The sequence below is a fragment of the Camelus dromedarius genome, chromosome 7, assembly GCF_036321535.1.
Source record: "Camelus dromedarius isolate mCamDro1 chromosome 7, mCamDro1.pat, whole genome shotgun sequence".
Taxonomy (NCBI): Eukaryota; Metazoa; Chordata; class Mammalia; order Artiodactyla; family Camelidae; genus Camelus; species Camelus dromedarius.
This window is the reverse complement of record NC_087442.1, coordinates 26,357,341-26,383,051: the sequence shown is the minus strand read 5'-3', so window position 1 is coordinate 26,383,051 and position 25,711 is coordinate 26,357,341. Positions and strand designations below refer to the sequence as shown.

The 25,711-nt window shown below is 37.2% G+C and overlaps 1 protein-coding gene across 4 annotated transcripts in view; it reads left to right on the top strand.

Moving 5' to 3' along the window:
* Positions 1-25,711, top strand: part of CPED1 (cadherin like and PC-esterase domain containing 1) — a 250,353-nt gene that overhangs the window by 68,822 nt on the left and 155,820 nt on the right. For all 4 annotated transcript variants that reach the window (XR_004137904.2, XM_031455263.2, XM_064487399.1 and 1 more), the window contains 2 exons: positions 17,609-17,741; positions 19,053-19,221. Coding sequence is in view for 3 of the 4 variants with exons in the window: in XM_031455263.2 (XP_031311123.1) it covers positions 17,609-17,741; positions 19,053-19,221 (302 nt within the window). In the remaining variant the exon portion in view is untranslated. The remainder of the gene's footprint in view (positions 1-17,608; positions 17,742-19,052; positions 19,222-25,711) is intronic.

Here is a 25,711-nt window from a genome sequence, read left to right as displayed (position 1 = left end):
TGATACGTTTTAATAGGCATTTAGTGTCTTCCAGGCCGACACATCCTGTTGAAACATATGTTGATAAAAACCCAAAATGAGAGTTGCAGCAAGCAAAGTGAAATTGTTTATTTCCCTACATAGAAACTTAGACTCCTTCATTTGTAGCTGGAGTTGTGATTAGAAAGGTTACGTATCGTGGCAGAAGTATAATTAACTGAATGGATGGGGTAGCTTTGGAAGATGCTTTAGTCTTTGATGATGGGTTGGGTGTTCTGTCTGGGAGCGACGCACGGACTCTATTGTGTAGTAAACACCACTCAAATCCTGTGATTCACTGCATCAATAACTCTTGAGGCTGTTTTTTTTTTTTTTAAACTTCCCTTAGCACCATCTAGTGGTAAAACAGGGAACGTTCTCTTTTCTTCTGAGTCATTCTGATGAATGACATCATAGAGTCATAGCAGCAGTGCAATCTCAGTGTTGACGATCATTGCACGAGGAAATGAGTAGCTTATCATAAGGGTCAACTTACTCCTAAATAGACAAAAGTAGGTAATTCAGCCACATTAACTGAGAAGGCCTTTTGAAGGCCTGTCTTGCCTCGTCCACTTTAGAGCATCTGTAAGATGTTCATGAGTGCTGGTAGGAATTCTAGCCTAAGAGGTCAGAAGAATTCTAATCTTCTACCTAGTGAAGGCAGAAGTCAGGAATCCTGTGGTCCGCATGTGAGGAGACCTGAGTTCTAGTTCTGCCCAGCTACCAACTATAGTTCCGTGCCTCTGGGGAAGCTACTTAGTCCGTTGGTGCCTCTTTCCTAGACTTGTAAAATGGGGACAATTACACTGGCCATTCTTTCCTCAGAGAGATGTCATGAAAATGCTACCTAAGAGAATAGGTGTTGTAAATCTATGGGCGTAATATATAAGGCACTATTTCTGTATTACTCAAGATATCCATGAATTGATTTGGAGAGGAAAATTGAACGAGGTTTTCGGTTTTCCACATTCACATAAAACTGTCACAAAAATATATAGTGTTCTTTCTGAAGGCATTCTGATACGGAAGGAAATAGGCAGGCATTTCTTAGAGTTGGAAGCTGAGTACAGGTAGTTATCAAACAGAATTAGGTCTAGTTTTTGGTTTATTAATTATAGTGGGGCTTCATGATTTAAACCACAGGGTTATTTCCTAGATAAATTACCCTAAAATAATAACAAGAGGTAACAGTAATTTCTTACTTGTATGTTACGTGCTGTGTCAAGCACTTTACAGACCTATTCTCTTAACCCTCTAAAGCCACCTGCGGGCAGATCCAGTTGTGTCTTTTTTGGGTAAAGGAATGGAAGCTCAGAGAACCTCTGAGCTCTACAGCTAGGAAGAAGCATGGTCATTGTCACAGGCACTGCCCTACACCTCTTATAATAAGCTTGAGCCACGACGCTGTGTTTTAAGCCTGTCTTATAATGAAAGAAAACAAGAAAGGAGCTATTTAAGAAAGCCTGATGTCTGGGCCTGATGAGAAAATGAACCTGTTTACCCACTCTGTTATTACTGTTGTTATTACTTGATCAAGGAAAATAATCCTTATAATTTCTTACTTATCATAATACTTACATAAAATGAGACGTTAAGTGACTCTGCTGCAGGCAGAAGATTGTTTTTGTTTTGTTTTGTTTTTGTCTTTTCCTAGGGAACTCAGTAACAGATATTTGAAGGCATTCTGATATGGGACATTGCCAGCCCTGGGAGAGTCAGAAGCTGAGGTCCTCCATGTTCACGGGCACTTTGTCCCTTGAGGGTCCTCTTTACCTTCCTTCTGTTACTTTTTTATTCGATGTGCCCACTCAGGCTCAGCTTCTAAGCCATCTGCAACCTTTTCAGGCAAAGGAGAAAATTTACTGTGACAAACCTCATGCTGCAGCCACAGACCTGGGGTTCGGGGAGACTCAGATGTGGGTGTAGCCCCCAGCCTGAGGTCGGGGCTTCTGGAATGAGAGTGACCCCCTAGGGCCACTTGAAGGACCGAATATTAGTTGTCCTGGCTCTTTAAAGCTGCTCTTCTGACCTTCTTGGGAAGGTTTTTAGAATTTACTGACTATGCTGCCAAAGGGTTTATAAAGCACCCAGTCTGGGGATGTGAACTAATAAATGTGAATAGAACCAAATTATGTTTTGTGGGACTGCAGGATTTCTATGGAATTAATGGTTCTCAAAAATGGTTTTCAGGACAAGTAATTGCTTCGACCTGATCGCACATCTGCTGTTGGATAGTGACAAGGTGCAGATTGAGCCCGGCTGCGCGTGGGAGGATCCCATCCTGGTGTCTTAACAGCCCACTGTCCTTGGGCAAGGTTCTTACTTTCTCTGTGCTTCAGTCTCCTGTCTGCAATGTGGGAACAATAATGACTCTGCTTCCTAGGATTGATAGGGAGTTAATACACTTAAAGTACTTGGAGCAATGCCTCACACAGAGCCCGTAACCCACAGATGTTAAGTATTTAATAAGCATTTCCGTAAATATTCATCGATGAGTGCTAACTACTACTTTTATCTGGTTTGGTGAGATCAGTGTTTTTTAGGGTTCACTAATCTGGGAATAAAAGTAGGATCTTAAAATGGTCATAAAAATGTTTCTTTGCCTCCACCCACTTCACTATCTTTAGGCCTGTTCATCTCAAAAATCCTACTTCCATTTACTTTCAGATCATCCTAAAGCAATCTTTTCACTCCTATCAGAGCTCACATTCTTTTTTGATAACAAGTCTATTTATAAACCTCTGGGTGGTCTGGAAGGAAATATCCGTAACTTACCTATAAGCATAATTTCTGCAAGTCAGTATAGTGCCCTAGCTTTGCTATAAAGGATGAACAAAAGGAAAGTACTTTATAGTGTAACAATTTGTAATCTAATATATAAACAATTAGGCATAATGACACCACAGGTGTCACGACTGTGTAATGAAATAGTCAAATGCTCCCGTTTTAATCTGAATCTCCAAGAAGGTGACAGGTACAAGTTCAGACTGGAAACAGAGTCCATGGGGTCCCCTTGCTGTTGGTAACCAATTCCTGAGGAAGTTACAAATAAAGCATAGTAATCCCTTGCTTGACTCTGAACTTACATTCCTGAAAACTTCAGTGTAGATTAAAACTGGGCAAAATCTTGGAGTTTCTGCATAAAATGGAGTCAAGCTCTAGGTTCAAATAATTGAACAGGCTTTTCATCTACATCACTGTCCAGTGAGACATTCAAAAGTGATATGGTTGCACAGGAAGAGAAACTATAAATAAAACAAAAAGACAACCTACAGAATAGGAGAAAATATTTGCAAATGATGTGACTGACAAGGGCTTAACTTCCAGAATATACAGATAGCTCATACCACTTAATAACAAAACCAAACCAAACCAAACAAAAAAGCAAACAAATCCAAAAATGGGCAGAAGACTTAAATATTTCTCCAGTGAGGACAAACAAATGGCCAATAGGCACATGAAAAAATGCTCAATATCACTAATAATCAGAGAAATAAAAAACTACAATGAGGTATCATCTCATGACAGTCAAAATGGATATCATTAAAAAATCCACAAATGATACATGCTGGAGAGAGTATGAAGAAAAGGGAACCCTCCTACATGGTTGATGGGAATGTAGTTTGGTGCAGCCATTATGGAAAACAGTATGGAGATTCCTTAAAAAAAACTAAAAATACACTTCCCATATGATTCAGCAATTCCATTCCTGGGCATATATCAGGAGGGAACTCTTAATTCAAAAAGATACATGCACCCCATTGCTCATAGCAACACTATTTACAATAGCCAAGATGTGGAAAGAACCCAAATGTCCATCGACAGAAGATTGAATAAAGAAGATGTGGTCTATTTATACAATGGAATACTACTCAGCTATAAAAATGATAAAATAATGTCATTTGCAGTAACATGAATGGACCTGGAGGTTGTCATACTCAGTGAAGTAAGCCAGAGAGAGAAAGACAAACACCACATGATACCACTTATATGTGGAATCTTAAAAAATGAGACAAATGAACTTATTTACAAAATAGGAATAGACATAGAAAACGAAATTATGATTACTGAGGGGATGGGGGAAGGGATAAATTGGGAATTTGAGATTTGCAGATACTAATGCTTATGTATAAAATAGATAAGCAAGTTTCTTCTGTGTAGCACAGGGAACTATATTCAATATCTTGCAGAAACCTATAATGAAAAAGAATATGAAAAGGAATATATGTATGTATATTTATGACTAAAACATTATGCTGTACATCAGAAATTGACACAACATTGTAAACTGACTATACTTCAATTAAAAAAAAAGTGATATGGGATGGGGGAGAATTGGCTGTTTTGCACAGAGTAATGTTCAACATAGTAACAGCTGTCGTGTTATGCACACTGGTCAATGAAAATGGACCTCTAACTCTTCAAACAGGTGCTGGATCTACACCTTACCAGTGCATTCCAAATAAACATCAGCTTTATCCTACACAAGGCAGAGATCTAGCGTTTATAACCCTCACCCATTAAATTTCAGTAGCATTCTTTATCATTGTGATGTTCCCTTTGTCTTAGAGGGTATATCCTATGAGCTCATGGAAGTAGTCCTCTTCTACTTGATACCACATCCACTATTTACTTCACTTCTGCTCTGGTGCCCTCTTGTCATCTGCTGCTGACCATACACCACTGGTCAAACCCACCAGTGCACTCTGTGCCCACCAAAGTTGCTCTGTAGCCTCCACCATGAGTCTGACATGGCAGAGGCTGCTGCTGCACCTGCTATTGCCTTTGCTGTCCCATCCCCAACTTCAGAGATATTGAGGTTCATGCTGTGCCTGCTTCTCCTCTGGCTGCTGTGGAAACTGTTGGTTCCATATCTTGTGTACCGGTCACTGTCTTGTCCATGGTCTGCAAGTCAACTGGTGTTATCAGAAGCCTGAATAAGTCAAAACTCAATTGATTTAGTAATTAAAAATCAATAGTCAAAAATTTTTTACACTGAAATTTTTTTCTTTTTCTTTTTTCTATTGCATATAATGTTATACTCTCAACTTTTCACAGATAATTTGGAAAAAAAATGCATTTTTTTAGTACTGTTTTCGCTTCTGACCTAAAAGCTGGAGTGGAAGTAAGGACCATGGAATATAGAAGCAACATAGCAAAAGCTGCCTTCCTCTTCCATGTCATCTTGTTATCCTTGGACTTTTCTTCTAGCCGCTCTTTTTTCTTTAGGACAGATTCCTTACTATCAGGCTTCATCCACAGTTCTTCCAATCAAGGTCAGACATAGTAAACTCCTAGCTGAGCACAGATCAGTGTCGCACTGAAACTCCATTACATTGGTCAATAACACCCAGCTAGCATTCTTGTCCTCACTCATGGAGCACAGGGTTTCCAAGAACGACAACAAAAAGCAAGTGTCTTTTCCTGTTTTGGGGGTGCTGGGATGGTTGTGTTTAATATCACTGAGCTCTAACAGTGTCTTAGCTGGACCTGAATTTTTTCTCTAGCACAGGGTGTGGAAATGGGGCTGTGTTTATCCTTCAAATGTAAAGCCATACATACGATTTCTATTGTTGTGTTCCAAATATTGCAGAAGCAGGAATGTTTACTTTGAATTAAAATACAGAACTAAGAAGGAGAAAGATTACATGGTGAAGTAAACCGATTCGGCCTAATTTATCTTTTCAGCCCAGTATTTTGTAATGTTTCTGTTTCGAGATTCCTCCTCCCAGCCCTGCGTAGGTCATTCCACAGCCAATTTTAGAAGAGCTTGTGTCATTTAAGGGAAAGAACTTTAAACTATATTCAGAGCCGGCTATAAAAAGCCAAGAATACCGCCCACAAAGTGATATTTAAAATTTTCCAGCTACATGATTTATTGGTAAATCTACACACATTGTGCTGAGAGCAAGATAAACAATGTGCCAGGTGTACTCTGAGTTTTTAATTAAGAGAAATTTTACCTTTTGGACAGCTTTTACTAGGGAATTTTGCTGTTTATATGCTATTGAAACAACGTTCTCAGCCTTTGGGGGTGAAAAGTCTTTCATTACGTGGAATACGGCTCACGGGGGAAGCAAAACTGAAAAACAGCCCCAAATTCTAGAGTCTCATGTCAGTTTTGAAAATTTCTAGTGAGAAACATGGGACCTACTGTCAGCTCAAGCTCCTGGGACTACTGGATATAATGGATATTGTGACTGTTTTAAGTGATTTGGTAAATAAAAGCCAGATTTGGGGGAGAGAAGAAAATGCTGAGCAAAGAGCATTTTTCTCTAAAAAATCAGCTGGAGCAGCAAGTTGGAGACCAGGTGTGAGCTGTGTAAAACTGAACTGCAAATTATCTGATGGGTGATGGCAGCCCTAAACCTTTTCACCTTTCACTCGAGAGCCAGGAAATTGAATGAACACTCTGAGTTCAGCCTTTCTCCTAACAGAAACGTCCTGTACTTTTTCTCAAAATCAGATTTTGCTTCCCCCTTCTCTCACAGTGGAAGCCCCAGTAGCCAACTGGGCCAAAGGGACCCGACCTTGGCCCTGGGGGGATTGAGCCAGGTGTGGTAGGGGACCTTGGCAGAAATGGCCCCTGCGAGACGATGCTGAGCATTCTGTTGTATTAAGCAAACAAACGAAAACACCGTCTCCAACAACAACTGGTCTGACTCCACAAGCCTTAAGGAGTAGTTTAAATTTTTTAATGTTTTTTTTTTTTTTGAGGGAAGGCAAGTTGGGGACAAAATGGCAGCGAAGCAGGGATTAACCTCACTCAACACACAATGGAATTTCTGCCAAATTCTGCTTTAACAACTCTCTCTTCTCCCTAGGCCACCCTATTAGCTCACCAAAACGCCATCCTGTGCATCCTCTCTCCTCACCGGTCTCTTTGTTCACTCTCTTATTACTCATTTATACAGATTAAAAAAAAATCGGTTTACTTCTTCCCATTACTTCAAACAACAGTACAAATACTTGGTTCCCAAAGAAACATCTATCATTCTTTCTTAAAGGGGAAAGAGAAACAGAAAACCTGTACTTTGATATTTTTTCACTGTTACCCAATATTTTCCCCTTTTGACTTAAAGGTAGCTTGAATTCTTTCTGCTACTTACCATCCAAGCTTTTGCTTCAGCTTCCACGGGCTGGGTCTAGGGAATTAAACTCTAGCAGATGGCTTGACTATTGACTCATGACTTTGAACGCCTGAGTGATGCCACAGCTCTCAGAATTTTTTAAGCAATGACAACACATCCCTAATTTATTGAAAATGACTGAGACACCATTGGGTGCCAGAAAATTCTTTTCCCTAAGACATTTAATGTGTTTCAGAAGAAATAGCAAGATATAAATGACTTTTATCCACCACCCGCCTTATTTTAAGGCATCTAAATAGCAGCTTAGAATAGGAAGTTCAGTCTGGAACTACTAAAAAGGGCATTTAATTGAGATAAAATGTTGATGTCAAAACTCTAAAGTCTGAGTTAGAGTGTATTAAATCTCTGGAAAATAATATATATGTATAATTATATTTTATATAATATATTTATATAATATATTCAATTATATATAAACTAGGTAATTTATATATATATATATATATATATATACACACACACACATACATACACACACATGCATGCTAAAAACATCTTGGCAGTACAAAAGATGAGAGATATGTGAAGAAAGTATGAAGAATATCCTTATAGAAAATAGTTATTTGAATTTAATGTCCTGGCCTAAATTCTACCCAGAGTAGAGAGTTCAGGAGAAAAGAGTCAAAATTTGAATCAGCTAATTAACATCTTTAAAACCAACAGTTATTCAGCACCCCAGATATGAAGACCCTCCATGTTTGGCTCAGTTAATTGGTTAATTCTTTCGTCATTTACAAGGTACAGAATAAGTCCAATGTACCTGGCTACTGATGGGCTTGCCCGGCTGAAGTTGAAACTGAGACCCCATTTCAGAAGCTCTTGCCAGGTTCTGCCTGGCTTCAGACTCTTGCCTTTTGTACCCTCACGTATCAGAAGTGGACTCCAGTGTTGTGAGGCTGCTCAGCCAATCCTGCCCTCCATGGACTCCAATCATATTACTGGTCAATTGAAGGGGAAGGACCTGGGGACAAAAATGATTCTGTAGGAACATGTTTGCCCAGTGTCACAACCAAAAATCTTTTCTGACATATTTCCATGTTCTTGACCTGTTTCTGGCATTTGAATCTCTGGCACTCATTAGATTTCATTTTGGCAGTTGGCTCTAGTCTCTGAATGTTCTATATTTTGTCTCACTCTTGGAGTCAGATATTATGAAAATGTTGTTTCTAAATATGTACTTGGTCTGCATATAATAAGTGTACTTGTAAATACTATGTTAGTAGAGAAGGACATTGGTGGTAATACCACAGACATTTTATTATACCAAAATACAGGGTGAAAATTAAAGACCGAGTTGAGCTGTGAAGTTGCCATTAATGAAGTGCTATGTTAATGCACGGTTTCTTTTAAAATCGGGACAATGACTCACTGTGTTTGTGTCTTACGTTGATTGAGATTGACTTCAATATACTTACAAAGGAACTCGGAATCACTGTGACAAATTTCTAGTAAGTCATTAATTATTCTGATGGAAATGATACCAATCATATTTTGCGGTTAACTCCAGGAAGTGTTCCTGAGAAAACGTTTAATATTAATAAAGTGATTACCCTGTTTTCACCGCAGGTGGGCTCAGACAGCTATCATATTATCATATTTGTTGCACACTAGGTTACTAATATTTGTTGGAGGTTGTGCTTCAAATTGTTATTAATGATGCTCGTTAACTTATTCCAAATTATTCATGTTTGGTCTTGCTGAAGTAGCCAAGTGTATTTTTTTCTCCTTTTCTTTTCCCCTCGAAAACTCATGTAGAAAAACATCAAAGCAAAATTAAGCTGCCATAAAGTAATAAAACAATCTTTCATGCTGTTTGGTCATTGCAGTGAAATCATAGGGGCAAGAAAATTGAAGTAGTAGTCTAGACATAGCTTTTATTACCAAGGACAATGAGCAGAATTCAAGGTTCTTATGTTGTCATGGTCAAAACAGAGAGCCATCCGTGGGGAAAATTGTTTTTGTAGAATTGCATGACTTTGACACTTCCACTGAAAAAAGAACAAGAAGGAAAGCATTTATGGCTTGCATTTACTGAGTGCTCAATAAGCAGTTGATTGATTGATTGATTGGTTAGTTGGTGGAAACTTCATGCAGTAACTGTCCCTTGAACACACATTGCTATGAAATTGATCTGGTCATTTTTATGACTCAGAATGTGTCTCCATTTACATCAGGATGCAGAATGCATCTCATTTCCTATAAAATAAAGTGGAAGTTATTCTTTTTCCCAAAAAGGTACTATATTGAATTACTGTGCAATTTGTGTTTGTGGTTTGATGAACCCTTATATGGTTACAGCATAGGAAAGATATTCTGAAACTATAGTGTGTAAACTGTTGGTATCAAAATCACATAGGTAATAATATAATAATGTCAGATCCTGAAAAAGAAATTTTTAGTTGCCCAGCTTAAGGCGTGAATTATGTATTAATAATGCTCTTATGTGTTTGGTAAGTCCATTCTCTTGAAAATCCTTGGCCAATGCCACTTGCATAAAATGAAAGTAAAATTGTGTTAAGGAATTGAGGAGCATATAAATTCTCAAATTATATCATTTAAGTTCAAGTGTAGGTCTGAAATAGTCCAAGAGTTTTATCTGTGTGTCATAAATAGTGCAGGGAGTTTTATTTGTGTGTTATGAATCTGTTGTCTAAGTGCTCGTTCTAAGAGCACTTGACTAAGAGCTAGTTGTGCCGATTGTTTGCGAAGTCTCGCCCTGAACAAAATAGAGAGGAACAGACTTAAATATTGCAGTAACTGGATCAGTCCCAGGCTTACCCCTCCTCTGGAAACCTAGCCTTAATGCAGAACTCCTTTGAGTAAATGAAACAGAGCAGGAAACGAGCTGCTTTTCCTGGGGCAGCACAGCGCCAACTTGAGGAAGGTCACTAAAAACCACGTGTGTCTTAGAGGCCTCCTACAGCGAAGTGCTATGTTTTATTTTGGTCTACACGTTTGTGTTTATTACACGTACTTCCTGCTTCGTTCCTCACTGACTAGTGTCAAATGTCAGGTTTTTAAGAATCACATAAAAGAGGATTTCATAGATTAGCCTTTATCTGATAATCAGCAGTGCTGAGAGTTCCTTAGCGCTGGATAAATTCAGAAGAAATAACATTTGAGTTACACTTTGAGGTTTCCAAAGTTAGAAACAGGTTTTCTCTGTCATAGAAAAGGATTATGCGAAACTACTACCAGTAGTAGCTTTTCAACATTTTTTGAGCATTTAACATATGCCCAGTGCTGCGTGCAAAGCACTTAAAAGGAAATTTCATATTTCATCCTGTCGGCATCCACATGAAGCAGGTTTGTCTTCTTATTTCTATTATTATCATTCTCATTTTCCACATAAAGACACAGGACTTAGATAAGTTAAGGAATTAGTTCCTGGTCATACCTAAGAATAGGAATCCACTTAAAGACAGGAATCAGGATTTTAAAAGTAAATGTTATTTGGAATATCATTTGTAAAATACAGTTTTGAAGAAAAACATTAGTTATCAACTAAATTACAATGAGCTGGACAAATCAGAGCTGCCCCAGTGTTGTTGCCGTGGCCTGATATGATCACAGCAAATCCCGTCGCTCTAATGAACACCACATTGAGGTGGAGAGAGGAAACCTATCCCTGCCCGTGTCACGGTCACCTCCTAGGTGGGGGAAAAAAATCACACCGTGTACCTGTAGTAAAACCACTTAGCACTTGGTTTGCTCATTCTCCACTTTGTAGTCGCGGTTTTCTCTGACCAACGCACGTAACTCTGATCACGTGGGGAAGAGGAAAGGGAGGTCACCCATCAAGCAGAGATTTATTGTGCTCCTGTATTTGGTGCCAGCCTGTGCTTGGCACTAGACGTGCAGCGGAGAGGAAAAGCGAGCAAGAACCCCTGCCCTCGGAGAGTTTACAGTCCAGGGACCAGAGGACCGACCCTGATGCACTGAAAATAATCCCCCTCGGTAGCTGCCGATGAGCGATCGAGTTTGTGAACTGGACTGTACCTTGGGTGTGTTTCCTCCCCATTTTGTACACTGCTCAGGAGACGAAAGGGTGGCTGATGTTCCCCAAATACTTTCTCGGACTGTGGGCGCCTACGGAGGGTCCAGCTGTGGTCTCTCCTATGAGGTTTATCAGGCTGCAAATAAAATGACAGCTGGTGGCCCCTGAGGAGCACTCATGATGGCTGGAACCCACCTGAGCTCCGAGGGACCGCGGGTCAGCTCTGACCCTTGATCCTTGTCGCTTGTATTCTTCATTCGGTCATAGGCAGCATATGTAAAAATTATAACTTTTCACCTAGGATTGCAGAGACTTGGAATTGTAAAGGAGCTTAGAAAGCATCCAGTTTATTCATTCAGCATATTAGCTCAGTGCCTCTGTTCTGGCTGCTCTGCTTTTTCATCACCATGCAAAGGAGAAAACAGTTAGAGGTGAGATTTCTTTTCTAGGGATTGGTAGAACTGGGACTGCACTTCTCTTGTCTTCAAGGCATGTGCTAAATACTCACTGAACACTCATCCCTTGCACTAGTCCGGATTCTCCCGAGAACAGGGGCCCCTTACCTGTGGTTTCACTTTCTGAGGCTTTAGTTACTTGTGATCAATCATGGTCCGAACATACTACGTGGAAAATCCCAGAAATAAAAATTCCACAAATAAACAATTCATGAGTTTTAAATTGTGCGCCTTTCTGAGCAGCGTGATGAGACCTCTCACCGTGCATCTCCATCCCACCTGGACCACGAATCATCCTTTCGCCCAGGGTCTCCCTCCCGTTAGTCACTTAGTATCGGTCTCGGTTATCAGATCCACTGTCTCAGCCAAGCAGTGCTTGTGTTCAAGCAACTCTTATTTTACTTAATAACAGCCACAAAGTGCCAGAGAAGTGATGCTGGCAATTTGGATATGCCAAAAAGAAGCCGTAAAGTGCCTCCTTGAAGTGAAAGGCAATAGAAGTTCTCGACTTCATAAGGAATGAAAAAAAAAAAAAAGTATGCTGAGGTTGTTAAGATCTACAGTAAGAATGAATCTTCTATTCGTGAAATTGTGAAGAAGGAAAAAGAAATTGGTGCTAATTTTGCCGAAGTACCTCAAACTGCAATACTAATGGCTGCAGTGTGTTGAGCAGTGTTTAGTTAAGTTGGAAAAGGCATTAAGTTTGTACAATAAGATTCTGTGAGAGGGAGAGAGACCACATTCACTTAACTTTTATTACAGTGTATTATAATAATTGCTCTATTTTATTACTAGGGATTGTTGTTCATCTCTCACTGTGCCTAACTGATGAAATGAATTTTATTATAGGTATTTATGTTTAGGAAAAAACATGGTATCTTTAGGGTTTGGTACTATCCGAGGTTTCAGGCATCCCCTGGGGGTCTTGGAATGGATAAAGGGAGAAGGATTACTCTATCTATCTATCTATCTATCTATCTATCTATCTATCTATCAATCATCTATCTATCTATCTATCTATCTATCTATCTATCTATCTGTCTATCTATCGAGAGAAGGAGAAAGAGAAAGACATTATGAAGTATTGGCTCACATGATTTTGGAGACTGAGAAGTCCCATATCTGCCATCAGCAAACTGGGGATGCTGGGAGACTGGTAGTATAGAGAGTCAATGGTGCAGATTCCAGTCGCTGGTTCTCTAAAGGCCCAAGAACCAGTCTGCTGAGGGCAGGAGGAAGTCAGTGTCCCCGTTCAATTGTTCTGACAGCAGATCCAACCTGCCTCTCCTTTTGGTTCTATTCAGGCCCCCGATGGGCGGGATGAGGCTCCCCCACCTTGCGGAGGCCACCTGCTTTACTCAGTCCACCGATTCAAATGCTAATCTCTTCCAGAAACACTCTGACCCACACACCCAGAAATAATGTGGAACCAGCCATCTGGGCATCCCTTGGCCCAGTCAAGTTGACATGTAAAATGAACTGTCACCCTTCTTTGTCACTCCTGCCTCCAGATAGGCACTGGAATCTTCTTCTGCAGATAGTATGTTTATGTGCTGTCTTGCGGCCTTTCAATAGACACCATAGTGCAGGAAGAGGAACCTTGTGAAATGGTTGATATTTAATTAATATTCAATCATTTTTGACCTAACAAAGGGCAGTTTCATATGGTTCAGCCTAAACCATCATCCCCTGCAGCCAAATACAGATGCTCTTGAGATCAAAGTGAATATTGTTTCTCTCTCACTCACTTTTTCTGTATGTGTGTACACACACACACATGCACACACGCATACACGCACATCATTGTTTCTCCAGGACGTGTGGCTGGTAAGAAGGAGACCAGGGCGTGGATTTACCAAGCGTAGGGCTGTATAGGCAGTTCAATCTCCTTTGGTCCCTCCGGAGTCCCTCTACTCCCTTCCCCAGGGAGCTGCCCTCCGCAGACGCATGAGCGGGGCTCCCTCTTCCACTGCTTTCTGGGAGGGGACCAGAGTGCAGGGGGAGGGAACTTGGGGACGTTTATCCCCTGGCTGCTTCCCTGCGAGGCCCTCTACCTGTGGCGGGAGCTCCCGCTCAGTGCCCTCTCCCACGGCGGCGCTGCCCTTTGCCTGGGTCTGTAATGGGCTCCCTCCCGGGCTTGGGGGGAGGGGGGTGGAGGGTAAGAGCTCCCTTTTCAGTCCTGGGGAGCTTCACCACCTGGTGGTGTTTTCCCTTCACCCCAACTGTGCGTTTGTTATCAGCCCCTTCTTCCATAGTCTCTCGGTTAGTAGTCACTCCAGTTACCCCTCTGACTCTGCCGTCCATCCGTTTTCTCCCGGGTTTTCTCCCGGGTTTTCTCCCGGGACCCTGCCTGCTAGAGTTATTTCCTGGCTGTGACCAGTTCGTGCATATGTTAACTTCTGCTTGCTCTGCCTGGAAGTCCTGTGGGTGCATCTTCAGGCTTAAGGAGTAAGACTTGGAAATGCCCTCGGGAAAGAAGAGCAATGGATACATCCGTAAACGATGCTTATTTTCACGTCTAATCTTAAAACCAGTTGTTAATTATTAATTAAGGGCTTTTATTTTCACTGGAAGTTTTAAAATAAGAAAAAAACTGGCCAAGTTTAGCTTCCTCATGAAATGCAAGACAATATTTAAACATTTGTGAAATATAATTATACTTTCACTATTACTTTCCCTTTAATTATTAGCCATGGGCAAAACATTAACTCAAATACAGTATAAATTTGGAAGCTAATCTTTGCTGGTACAAGTGTTTTCCAGTATTTAGTCTTTGCCTGTGATGTATATAATTAAGTGCCATGTAGAACGGAAAGAATAAATAACCAAATAAAATATTTTTAATACATTGGAATGCTCATTTCATTCTCTAACTGCATGTTAGCTTAACCTCCCAAAACTAATTCATTGCTAGAACAAACATTTACTGTACACTTGTATCAGCATTTGCTCAGTGATGTGGGAAGTTCAGAAGATTCGTGGGGAAACATATTCTGGATTCTAGAAGACTCCTTGACAGTGTCACAAGCCCATTAAGCATTGGTTGGTAAGAATCAAAATGAGAACTCAAGTTTAATTGTCCTTTACAGAAAACTGCACCACAGTCAGCAGGTACTCCTGACTCGGCCAACCAGATATCAGAAGGCACAAAAAGAGCAGTCTTTCTGCGTCCCTAACAAATTGTTCCTTTTCACTCTTGAGTGATCAGCCAAGTTATGGCTTCAGGACTCTTTAAAATAAGCTAAGAATAGTCAGCAAATAAAAGTACATATGATATTTCACATCTCTGTCTGCCATCCATTCAGTCCTCACAGTATGGTGTAGGAAAACCCTAAAGATGCACGCTGGGCCCTCCGTATTTAATTACTTTCTGAAAATATTCAGCCAGTGCACGTAAATGTATTACAAGGCCATTTAGAAAACTATCATGTAGCCTCATCTCCCAAATTCTTTCCAAAAACAGAAGCTAGTTTTGGTATTATTTGTGGGAGATTTCTAGGCTCTGTGTGCTTGGGGGTCAAGGGAGAAGGGGAGTGGAATATTAAAACAAGAAGATTGGACTGGTCTATCAAGACAGATATGCCCAATGAAATATACAAGGAACAGTGACTACTGACAAATCTTTGACTCTGCTAAGAACCTAGGGCACTTAAAGATTCCACAATTATTTATTAAAACTCCATGAAAGTGGTGGCTTTTTAAGATATTAGTGGAGCTTATTCTTAATTTTTGGCTGTAATCAAGGGAAATGGGAATAATTTTAGATGGTGAGGACATCTAATTAGAGTTGTATTTTTTGCTGTTGTTTTTTTGTTTGTTTGTTTGTTTGTTTTTTGCTTTTTTTTTTAAAAATTGTTCAAAGTAACTTACAAACCTGGAATAATATAATGGAAAGTTTGAGATTATATATTTATTATCACACAAAAGGTCAAAGTTAGTTTTAACAGTATTCAACTCCATTACTCAACCCCAGTTTCAGGGGCTGATGTAGAAATTTGACATATTCTTGGCAATTCCTAGATTGGATTCCTTCAACTACTGGCTCCTCCACTTGAACTAAACCAGAAAATGATGACATAAAATTGTGTATTCTTTTGACATTTTTGCTGACCACCTCCTCAAAACCGTTGAGCTACTACCTTGGAGAAACATTTAACACATCTAGTGTGTTCAAAATCAGCTCTCCCTGGGCTTCAAATAGGTGCTGTGCTTCCTGGCAGCAAAGGTAAAAGGGAAGTCACAGTAAATTACACAAATAACTCCTCTGGAGAGACAAAATTTCCCCTAGTAATAGATTCTAAAAAATGTCTATTTAGTGGGAAAAAACCCACTTATTTTCTTACTGCAAATGTTAAGGGTTTTATAAACACTTAAACTCTTGAAGTTGTGGTTCTCAAGGAACAAAATTACCTTAATGGTTCTTCATTTGTCACCTCCAGAAACCAGTGACTTGAATATTTCTTTTATTATGATGTATTAGAACTTCATGAATAGGGAATCCCTACAAATAGGCTATCCTTTGTGTTAAATAATGAGAGATGGGAATACATTGAACAGCTTGACTTCTGCTGACTTTTACTTAAGAGTGTGAAGTGTTTTAAATTAGACTGTGTTAGTATTGATGAAATGTGCACAAGAGGGAAGGATAATTTAAAGGCTTTGTTCCATTTGGGAAGCTAGATAAATTGTGTGAGTTAAAAAGAAAGCACTGTGACCTGGCAGTAAGGAAACAACAGCTCCCACAGGCTGTTGGAGAGCTTGAAATTGGAGCACCCCTTTTAGAAAGTGACGCAGTAAATGTTGATCACGTTCACAATGCATTTACCCATTGACCTGGCAGCTACACACGTAGATTAGCATTTGCCCCTAGATAAACTTGTAAGAGTATAGACCAAAGTAGATCTACACAAAATAGATGTATATGATTATGATAGTATTTTTGAAAAAGAAAAAGAAAAACATTACAAAAATAATCTAAATACACAACAATAAGGGAATCGTTGAATTAAATGTATGTTCATTTAATGGAACACTCTAAGCCATTAAGAAGTATAAGGTCGTTCTCTATGTGCTGATATGGAAAGGACTGCAGGGTGGATTAGTAAGTAAGCAGGTAAGCCAGACATAGGCCATTATAATGTCTCTTTAGGATAATTTTTTAAAAATCTACATATAGAAGTTTATATAGATATATTGATATTTATATCAATTTATATGTTGAAGAATCATATGCATCTTATCCATTGTGTACTTACTTCGACTTCAGAAGTAAACATGTAAGTATTGGTTTTGGTGGGGAGAAGTCCTAGATGGCTGTGGATTGCCGGATGTGGGTTTTTTTTTTTTTTTTTCATTTGATAGCTTTTTGTATACTTTGATTTTTCTAACCACGTACATACCTCTATCTTTTAAAAATATCAGTACGAGTGTTTGGAAATAAGCCATTATTGTTGGTTTGATTAGTAGTTTGATCCACTTCAAAAACCCAGTAAGTAATATCTTACAAAGTAAAAAAGCACTCGTGTTGAGGTTACCAAGGTCACGAAGCATGCCAGGTGAAGGAAGGACTGTATTGTCAAGAAATCAACTCAAGTTGTCTGTGTAATATTCTCATCACAAACAAACGTCAGCTCCTGCAGCCACCATCCCCTCACTGAGAGTGTGTCTCCTAGCCGTGTGGAGGATGGGTCCTCGTGGTGTGGGACAATTGGAGGCATCATATCTACTTCCCCTTCTGAGCAAGAAAATTTGAAATCTGTTATTACAATTGTTTTTCTAGTCTATGGTAAGAGAACATACTACAAAGCAAAGGTCTCTCTAAACATGCCTTTGTACTTGGTGGATCTAACCTTGACTCAGAATGGGGAGAAAATTTGTTGTATATTTCCCTTGGACCCAGTAGTTTAACACAGCAGACTCTACTTTGGAAGCTATTCCGAAAAAGAAACAGTAGAATGACTGTCTTTTGCTCTTCTGAATCTTTTCAGAATTGCGCCTTCTGGTGAGCCCCTCTGTGTGTCTGAATCAGAGCATACAATTAAAGCTGAGTACTTCAAGTCACCTTTTAAAAACAGCGAAGACACATATGTGGAAACCAGAGGACTGGAGACGTGAACAGCTGTAAGCTAATCATTTTGGATTGTTATATCAAGCATGCATTTTAAGAGAGAGATAAGAGAAAAGCACCAAACAGATCTAGGGGGTTTTACACGTTTGACTTATTAGGTTCCATTCTATAAATTTTCTGCTATCTCTTCTTAGTAAAGAATGCCATCATTGATTTTCTTCTAGACTAATTCAAGCCTGTCCTGCTGTAGAGTAAACATTTGGGTAAATAAGACCCTTATCTAGGAAGTTACATTAATGGAAATTGAATTTAAAACCTGGACAATGTGAAACTATAAAAATTTAACTTCCATTTTATACTCAGACGACATGCCTTAGGCTATGAGTATGACTGAATTTTTTTTTCTAGTTATTATTTTTTTATGGCTCCTAGGATCTAAGAGGTAGGGTACCAAGTTTATTCAAGTTATCTCCAGGGAAATGATTTTGCCATGTAGATAAAGAATAGTGAAAAATTAAGAGATTTTAATTCTCTTACCCAGGACACAAAATAGTTTGCCTCTTGTAATTTTATAATTATTAGGTACTATTTCCACAGTTAATGGTATTTATTGAAGAATCATATACATTTCTGCTTACCTAGACTTTAAAAGGTGAAATAGCACACTCTTAAATGATCAAACTTAGGTATTTGAAACAGAAATACGGTGCAGAAAATAAATATTCATTTTGACATTATTTATGATGCAAGCATATTTGTTTCACCATGAAATATTAAATTAGTGTTATTTTTACCTTTTTTAGACTGAAATGTTTCCTCATACTTCATTCCTCAAAATAACCCTTAATTTTCTGTGGTACAGGTTATTAGGTAGAATCAAGCTAGTAGGGAAAGTATTTTGGCATATTTTTGGCGACCTATCTACTTTAAAGAAACTTAGTATCTTTTCTTGTGGAGGAAAAGATACAGCAAAAGTAAGCGAGGGCAGAATTGGAAAATTTCAGGTGTTTCCTTAAGTATAATTCATAACACTTCTGTTGCAACGGTACCAGATGTGATTAATTTAAGTGTTTTTTTAGATCTTTGAACCTTATTTTAGGTACTATTTTCCTACTTTTCTTTCTTTTAAAGTTTTCTTGATTAAGTTTTTTTTTGCGAAGTGGAGAACTCATCAGTTCGATCACTTCTCTGTGCACCTTTGTATCTGGTCGTGATGCTAGTAAGTGACAATTTTTAAGGAAACCCACACACCGAATGCTGGGATCCAACAGAGGAGAGACAGGCTGCACACAGCTCTGAGGTAATTTACAGATTACATGCTCACTCGAAATTATGGAGCTTTAACTGTGTTGTTTATTTTTCAGGAACCAAACAACAGTCCTTGCTCCACAAGAAACAGTGTTGAGAGCCAAGGATCTGTCTGTGATTCTTAAAGCTTATGTGTTGGTGACATCCTTAACTCCTCTGCGTGCATTCATTCATTCAACTGGCACAGTTTGGAACCCACCAAAGAAAAAACGCTTCACTGTCAAGGTAAAATTCCCATTGAAGCCGTTGTTTCCCACAAAGTATACGGAAGTTGAGTCAAGTGAATTTCTCTGACGTTTATGATGATCAAACCCCATGGAACAAAGATTGTATCGTTCTACTGCTGCAAGCAAAGGTTTTCATTTAATAGTTGCCAGTTCAAAATTGAACTGGAAACAGCTTAATGCACTAAGGATAACAAAGGCTACCTCTTTTTTTTTCCCCCTCAGTTCATCGTTTAAGTTCTTTGACCCATTTTGGAGCTAGTTCTCAGCTCTAGTCTGTTTTTCTTGACTTGGTTTGATTTTCCACTTATTCAAGAAAAATATAGTCAGTGCAACAAAGAAAATACAATTTTGCCCTTACGTTTTTTGCTTCATTCTTAGGAAGCATAATACCTATTTCATTTCACCATTCAACATGGAATCTTTGCTGAGTGAAGAACAATGTTCTCAAGGGTGCTTAGTATAGTAAGCGGTAACACAAAGCATGATGAGAAAGTTTTCAGGGACGAACTTAATAATAACCTCCAAAAAGTTTAGTTATAAAAGGTAATTCAGGTTAGCTCAGTTGAAAATAAGGTCTAGTGAGAACATATTGCATCAATTTTAAGGAGTTTCTGATTCTACAGAAATAATTGTTTCACAGTACAGTTAAGAGGAACTGCACACACACACATTCTTCCAGTTTCCTTCCACTTCTTCCTATCTGTTTTCTGAACAATTATTTCTGTAACATCAAAGATGCTTTCAAAGAACAAATACCACATGATCCCACTTATTGAGGGTAATCTAAACTAGTCAGACTCACAGAAGCAGAGAATGCGATGGTGGTTACCAGGGGCTGGGGAAAGAGAGAAACGGGGAGGTGCTAGTCTAAGGGTAGAAAGTTTCAGTTGTGTCAGATGAGTAGGTCCTAGAGACCTGTTTATAGCATAGTGCCTGTGGTTAATGTTACTGAGGTTTGCTAAGAGGACAGATTTTAAGTGATTAATCAACCAATCAATCGAGGGGGAAGAAACTTTTGAAAGGACTAGATATGTTTCTGATTTGATTGTGGTGGTTTTCATGGGTGTATATTTATCTCTAAACTCACCAAATTGTATACATTAAGTATGTAAAGGTTTTTGTATTTTAATAATAAAATAGTTTTTTTTAAAAAAGAAGGCACAGGTGCCTTTCATAGTTTCAAAATATTTAAAACTGACTGAGCTTGATGCTTTTCAAACTGCCTTTGAAGTTCTGGAGAATCTCCCAATGGTGAAAAGTTTTTAAACTGCACTTTTAAATATTGTCAGTAAAAAAACAGATCAGTATGATAAAAGATGCAGGGGCTATATTACTAAGTAAAATAGATCGCTAATAGTTTAAGGAAATGGTGTTGATGACTTAGGTCTTAAGAGTGGTTTATTTTAAGGACAGTCATCTCAATTATATCAATATATATTGTTTTCAATTAATCATAAAACATGGAATCTAATTTGATTTGACTTTCATGTTATCTCCTACAAGTCTTTACCGTGGCTATGTATATTTTCCTAAGTACCTTTAATTACTCCCCAATTGCCTCTTTCTATTAAGTTGAATTGTATGAAATTGCTGACAATTGGCCATTTTTTGACCTACCGAAAATTGCAATTTCATATGATTCAACCAAATAATTGGAACTCAGGTATAGAGAGGTACAAAAATCATAATCCTCAATTCATGTCACATTCATACATTCAATACATGTTTGTTGAGCAGAGACCAAAATCCCTGTCCTTGTGGAACTTGCAACATCAGAGTGGGCAAGACTCCTCTCTTGCTTTATCCGTTTTCTTTTTTTTTCTTTTTAAAAAAATTAAAAAAAATTTTTATTGAAGTATAGTTAGTTTACAATGTTGTGTCAATTTCTGATGTACAGCATAATATTTCAGTCATATGCATTCATACATATATTCCTTTTCATATTCTTTTTCATTATAGGTTACTATAAGATATTGAATATAGCTCCCTGTGCTATACAGTAGAAACTTGTTGTTTATCTATTTTATATACAGTAGTTAGTATCTACAAATCTCGAACTCCCAATTCATCCCTTCCCATCCCCTTTCCCCTCTGGTAACCATAAGTTTGTTCCTATGTCTGGGAGTCTGTTTCTGTTTTGTAAATAAGTTCATTTGTGTCTTTTTTTTTAGATTCCACATATGGGTGATATCATATGGCATTTTTTCTTTCTTTTTCTGGCTTAATACATTTTATTCTCATTTCCCACTCAATTCTCCTTCCCTTCAAAGGCCATCATTATAATGATTTAATGTGTATCTTTTTGTGTCTATCCTTGTAAAATAAGCATTTTTATTTTGTTATGCATGCATGTATTTTTAGCATATAAATTGTATTATATTATTTTATATATTTTTTCTAGCTTTTTAAAATGCAGCATTACATATTTTTAAGAAGGAACCGTCCACATTGCTATGTGTACATCCTCTGTGTTTCTTCACTGATGTATAGTATTACTGATGTGTGTTCCATTATAGTTTACCAGTCCACTGCTTCAGTGATTATTCTAGTTCTTGGGTAAAGCAAACAATGCTTCAAACATACAAATCCTGGTATCTGACTTTTTATGAACATGCATGTGATTTTCTGGAGAATATATATTCAGCACTGGAATTACTGGATCATAAGATAAGGGTTCATTTGATAAAATTAAATAATGTCAGCTTGCCCTCCAGAATGCTTGGATCAGTTTCCATGCCACTGTTAGGTGTTCCATGACCCCACAGTTTGGCCAACATTTGACCTTTTCCAGCCTGTGACAGGTGAAAAGTATTATCTTGCCCTTGCAAAGAGCTCAACTTTTCATCTGTCTGTTATATTTATCAGTGTTCTTTGTTGATCAGAAATCTTCAGTTGATTAATCAAGTTAACTTTTCCTTATGGTTCCTGCTTTGGGGATGTAGTTCCAGAAATCCTTTCTTATCTCTAAGTCCCAAAGATGTGTTTCTCCATTTTTTTTCTATTATTTTTATAATAAAAAATTTATTTGTAAAATAAATATAAAATAATTATATCAAATATAAGATATATTTATATTTTATGAAATATAAAATAATAAAGAATATAAACTTATATTTAATAATAAATATAAAATAAATATAAAGATATTTTCCCCAGACATTTGAATATTTAATTCAACTAGAGTTTACCTTTGATCCAGCTATTTTTGCTGTATAATCCTTTCTCACAAGCTAAAAACTCATCATTTCCCAAGAGTCTGACATCACCTTTATTGTATAAATTTTCATGTGTATAGAGAGCTGCCTCTGAGGTCTCTATTCTGTTCCAGTTGGCCCATTTGTTTTCATTATTTTGCCTCTAAGTATGTCTTGATTCCTGGCGGGGGCGGTCCCTCCTGACTACTCTTATCTTTTCAAGATTAAGTTAACTATGTTGTAGGCATTTATTTACTCATAAACATTTTAGAATATCAAGTATATTTTAAAATCCTACTGGAATTTCAATATTTAATAACATTGAATTTATAGTTTAATTTTTGAAGAATTGATTATTCATAATATTAAGTATCCCCATTTATTGAGATCATTTTCTTTATCCTTTATTAGAGTTTAATCATTTTTTTCTCCACAGAGATCTTATGTGGTCCTGCTGAAGTTTATTTCTATATTTCCTGGAGTATTTTTTGATATTGCTTTTAAATTACATTGTCTAGTTGGTTATTACTAGGATAGAGATATACTATTGTTAAAGTTGAACTTCTATTTGATCAACTTGTTCCAATAATTTTACTATTAATATCATTGGTTTTTCTAGGTATTTTACCTGCACATAAATTACGTTAATCTCTTTCCTTTTAATTCTTGATATCTTGTTTCCTTCTTCCTCCCCCCACCCCCCTTTTCCTTTACTAATGTTGGCCAGAGTCTCCAATACTACCTTTAAAAGTAGAGCTCATGGTGAGTGTTAAAGGGGACATATCTCAAGTTTCTCCATTAAAAAAAAATTCTTGCAGTAGGTTTTTAGTATTTAATCTTTACAATCTCTGCCAAACTACTGAGAATAATATAATTAACTACAATGGATTTGTCATTACATTTCAGCCATTACAATTTTGGGGTAATCTTGTTTCATCTGTACCCTCTCTACTCCCTTTCCCTAACACTAATTTATCTTGAAGCAAATGCAAGACATCATATGATTTCACTTATAAACCTTTTTAGAGTGTAACTCTAAGAAATACGTACTTATAAACTTTACAAAGTCAAGGAAGTTCCCTTTCATTTTTAGTTTGCTGGGTGTCTTTGTTATGGAAAGATTTTGAACTTCACAAACACGTTTTTTCTGCATTGATTGAAATAATCATTTGATCTTTTTTCCTCCTCAAGTTTATGTGGTATATTATATTGCCAGATTTTCTTCTAATAAAATCTCCTTGCATAAATGAGACAAAACTTGCTTGATAATTTGGGGCTATTTTTAATACTCTGTTGGATTTTTTATTTACGATTTTATATCTATGTGCATAAGTGATATGGACATATATTCTTATATTTCTCAAACTTTGTTTTTACCGTTGACATTATTGTAGCCTCATTAAAAAAAGGTGAATAACTTTTACTCTTTTTCAAGTTTTGGAACAACTCATATAAGATAGAATTAGCTTATCCTCAAGAATATGGTACAAGTCTCTTGAAAAAAATAGATTTGGAGCTTTTTTGTAATAGCATTGACATTTCAATTTATTTAAAACATTTTGATTGATTTTAAGTTCTCAATTTCTTCTTGTACAATTTGGCATTTTGGGGGGTTGTCAATTTCATCAAATTTTCAAATTCTTTAGTGTATAGTTGTTTATAATGTTTTGATTTTTATATCTATTGTGTCTATAGCTGTTTCATCGTTTTCATTTGATATTTTGTGGATACACTTTTTCTCTTTATTTTTTGGTCAGAATTGCCAGAGGTCTTTATAGTTGGTTAAACCTTTTTAAAGAAGCTAGTTTTTTGTTTTGCTAATCTTTTCCATCATTTTGAAGTTGCTGTTGCCAGTTTCACAGATTGCTGCCCGTATCTGTGTCATTTTTTGCTTCCGGCATTTTGTTTGTTTGCTCTTTTGTTCCTTTTCAGTGTCTTCATTTGAATGCTTGCCTCCTTTATGTTTAACATTTTTGTTTCCTAGTAAAAATATCTAAAGCTATACGTTCCTTCTACACACTGCTTTAGTTGTGTCCCAAAGATTCTGAATTATTTAGTTCTAACTACTTTTTAATATTTTTTATGATTGCCTTGTTTAACTAAAGGTATTAAATAAAATATTCAGTTTCTAAACAAAGGAGTCTTTCTAAGCTATCCTTTTGTTATGAATTTCTAATTTATTGCATTCTTATCAAAGAGCAAATCCTGTATGCTACTGCTATTTTGGAATTTATCCAGTCTTTCTTTTATCGACTAATAATCTTTCTATTAAAAAAATCTTCCATGGGTACTTGAAAAGAAAAATTACATGGATATAGAATTCTATATATATTTAAAGGTTCACTTATTAATTGTATTTTGCAGATACCTGTTTTTGTTGCTGCTTGATCTGACAGTTGCTAAGTGGAATGTGTTACAATCTCCAGCTACAATTCTTGGTCTGTTTCTCCCTGCCATTCTGTCGGTTGAATATTTTGAAGCTATATTGTTTGTTACCTGTTTATTTGTGATGGCTGCATCTTCTTTCACCATAGTTCCTTTGACCACTGTATATTAGCTTTCTTTTGTCTTAGGATACTACTGCCTTAATATCTATTTTAGTCAGGTATTAAGATTGCTCTTTAGTTTTCTTTTGGTTCATATTTTTGTTTTCCCCTATATATTTAAAATTTTTACCCTTTCTACATGTCTTTGTAGTAAATGTATTTTTAATAGGCTATATAGTTCTTGAATTTACTGTTTTCATCCAATATGAGAATCTTCATTTTCTAGTTTATGATTTTTAACTGATTTGCATAGTTAGGACTTGTTCCTACCATCTTATGTTTTTTTCAATTTTCAATGCATTCTTTTTGTTTCATTTAAAGTATCTTTTCCTGCTTTTCACTGTAAAGCCCAAATTTCCTTCTGTAAGCTTAAAAGTTGTATATTCTTAACATAACATACAGTGAATATTTTCATTTTAGACACACACTCATGTTTGATTTATCCAACTAAGTTCTTACATTTTTAATATCTGTGCTCTATCCCTTCAGACTCATATCTTTTATTCTTGACACTCCTTCCTCTCATTCCATCATAATTCTGCTTGAAATAATTATGTTGTTGTTTGTTTTGTTTTCTTTAAAAAAAAAAACCCCGAAACCAAAACCATAGAGTTTATCAAGTAATTAATCACCTTCACTTCCCCTAACTGTTCACAACATCCTCCTAGATTTTTTTCTTTTTTCATTTGTGTTTTCAGTGTGGGCCTGAAGCCTTTACTCTTTAATTCTTAGCATTTGTTTTCATCAT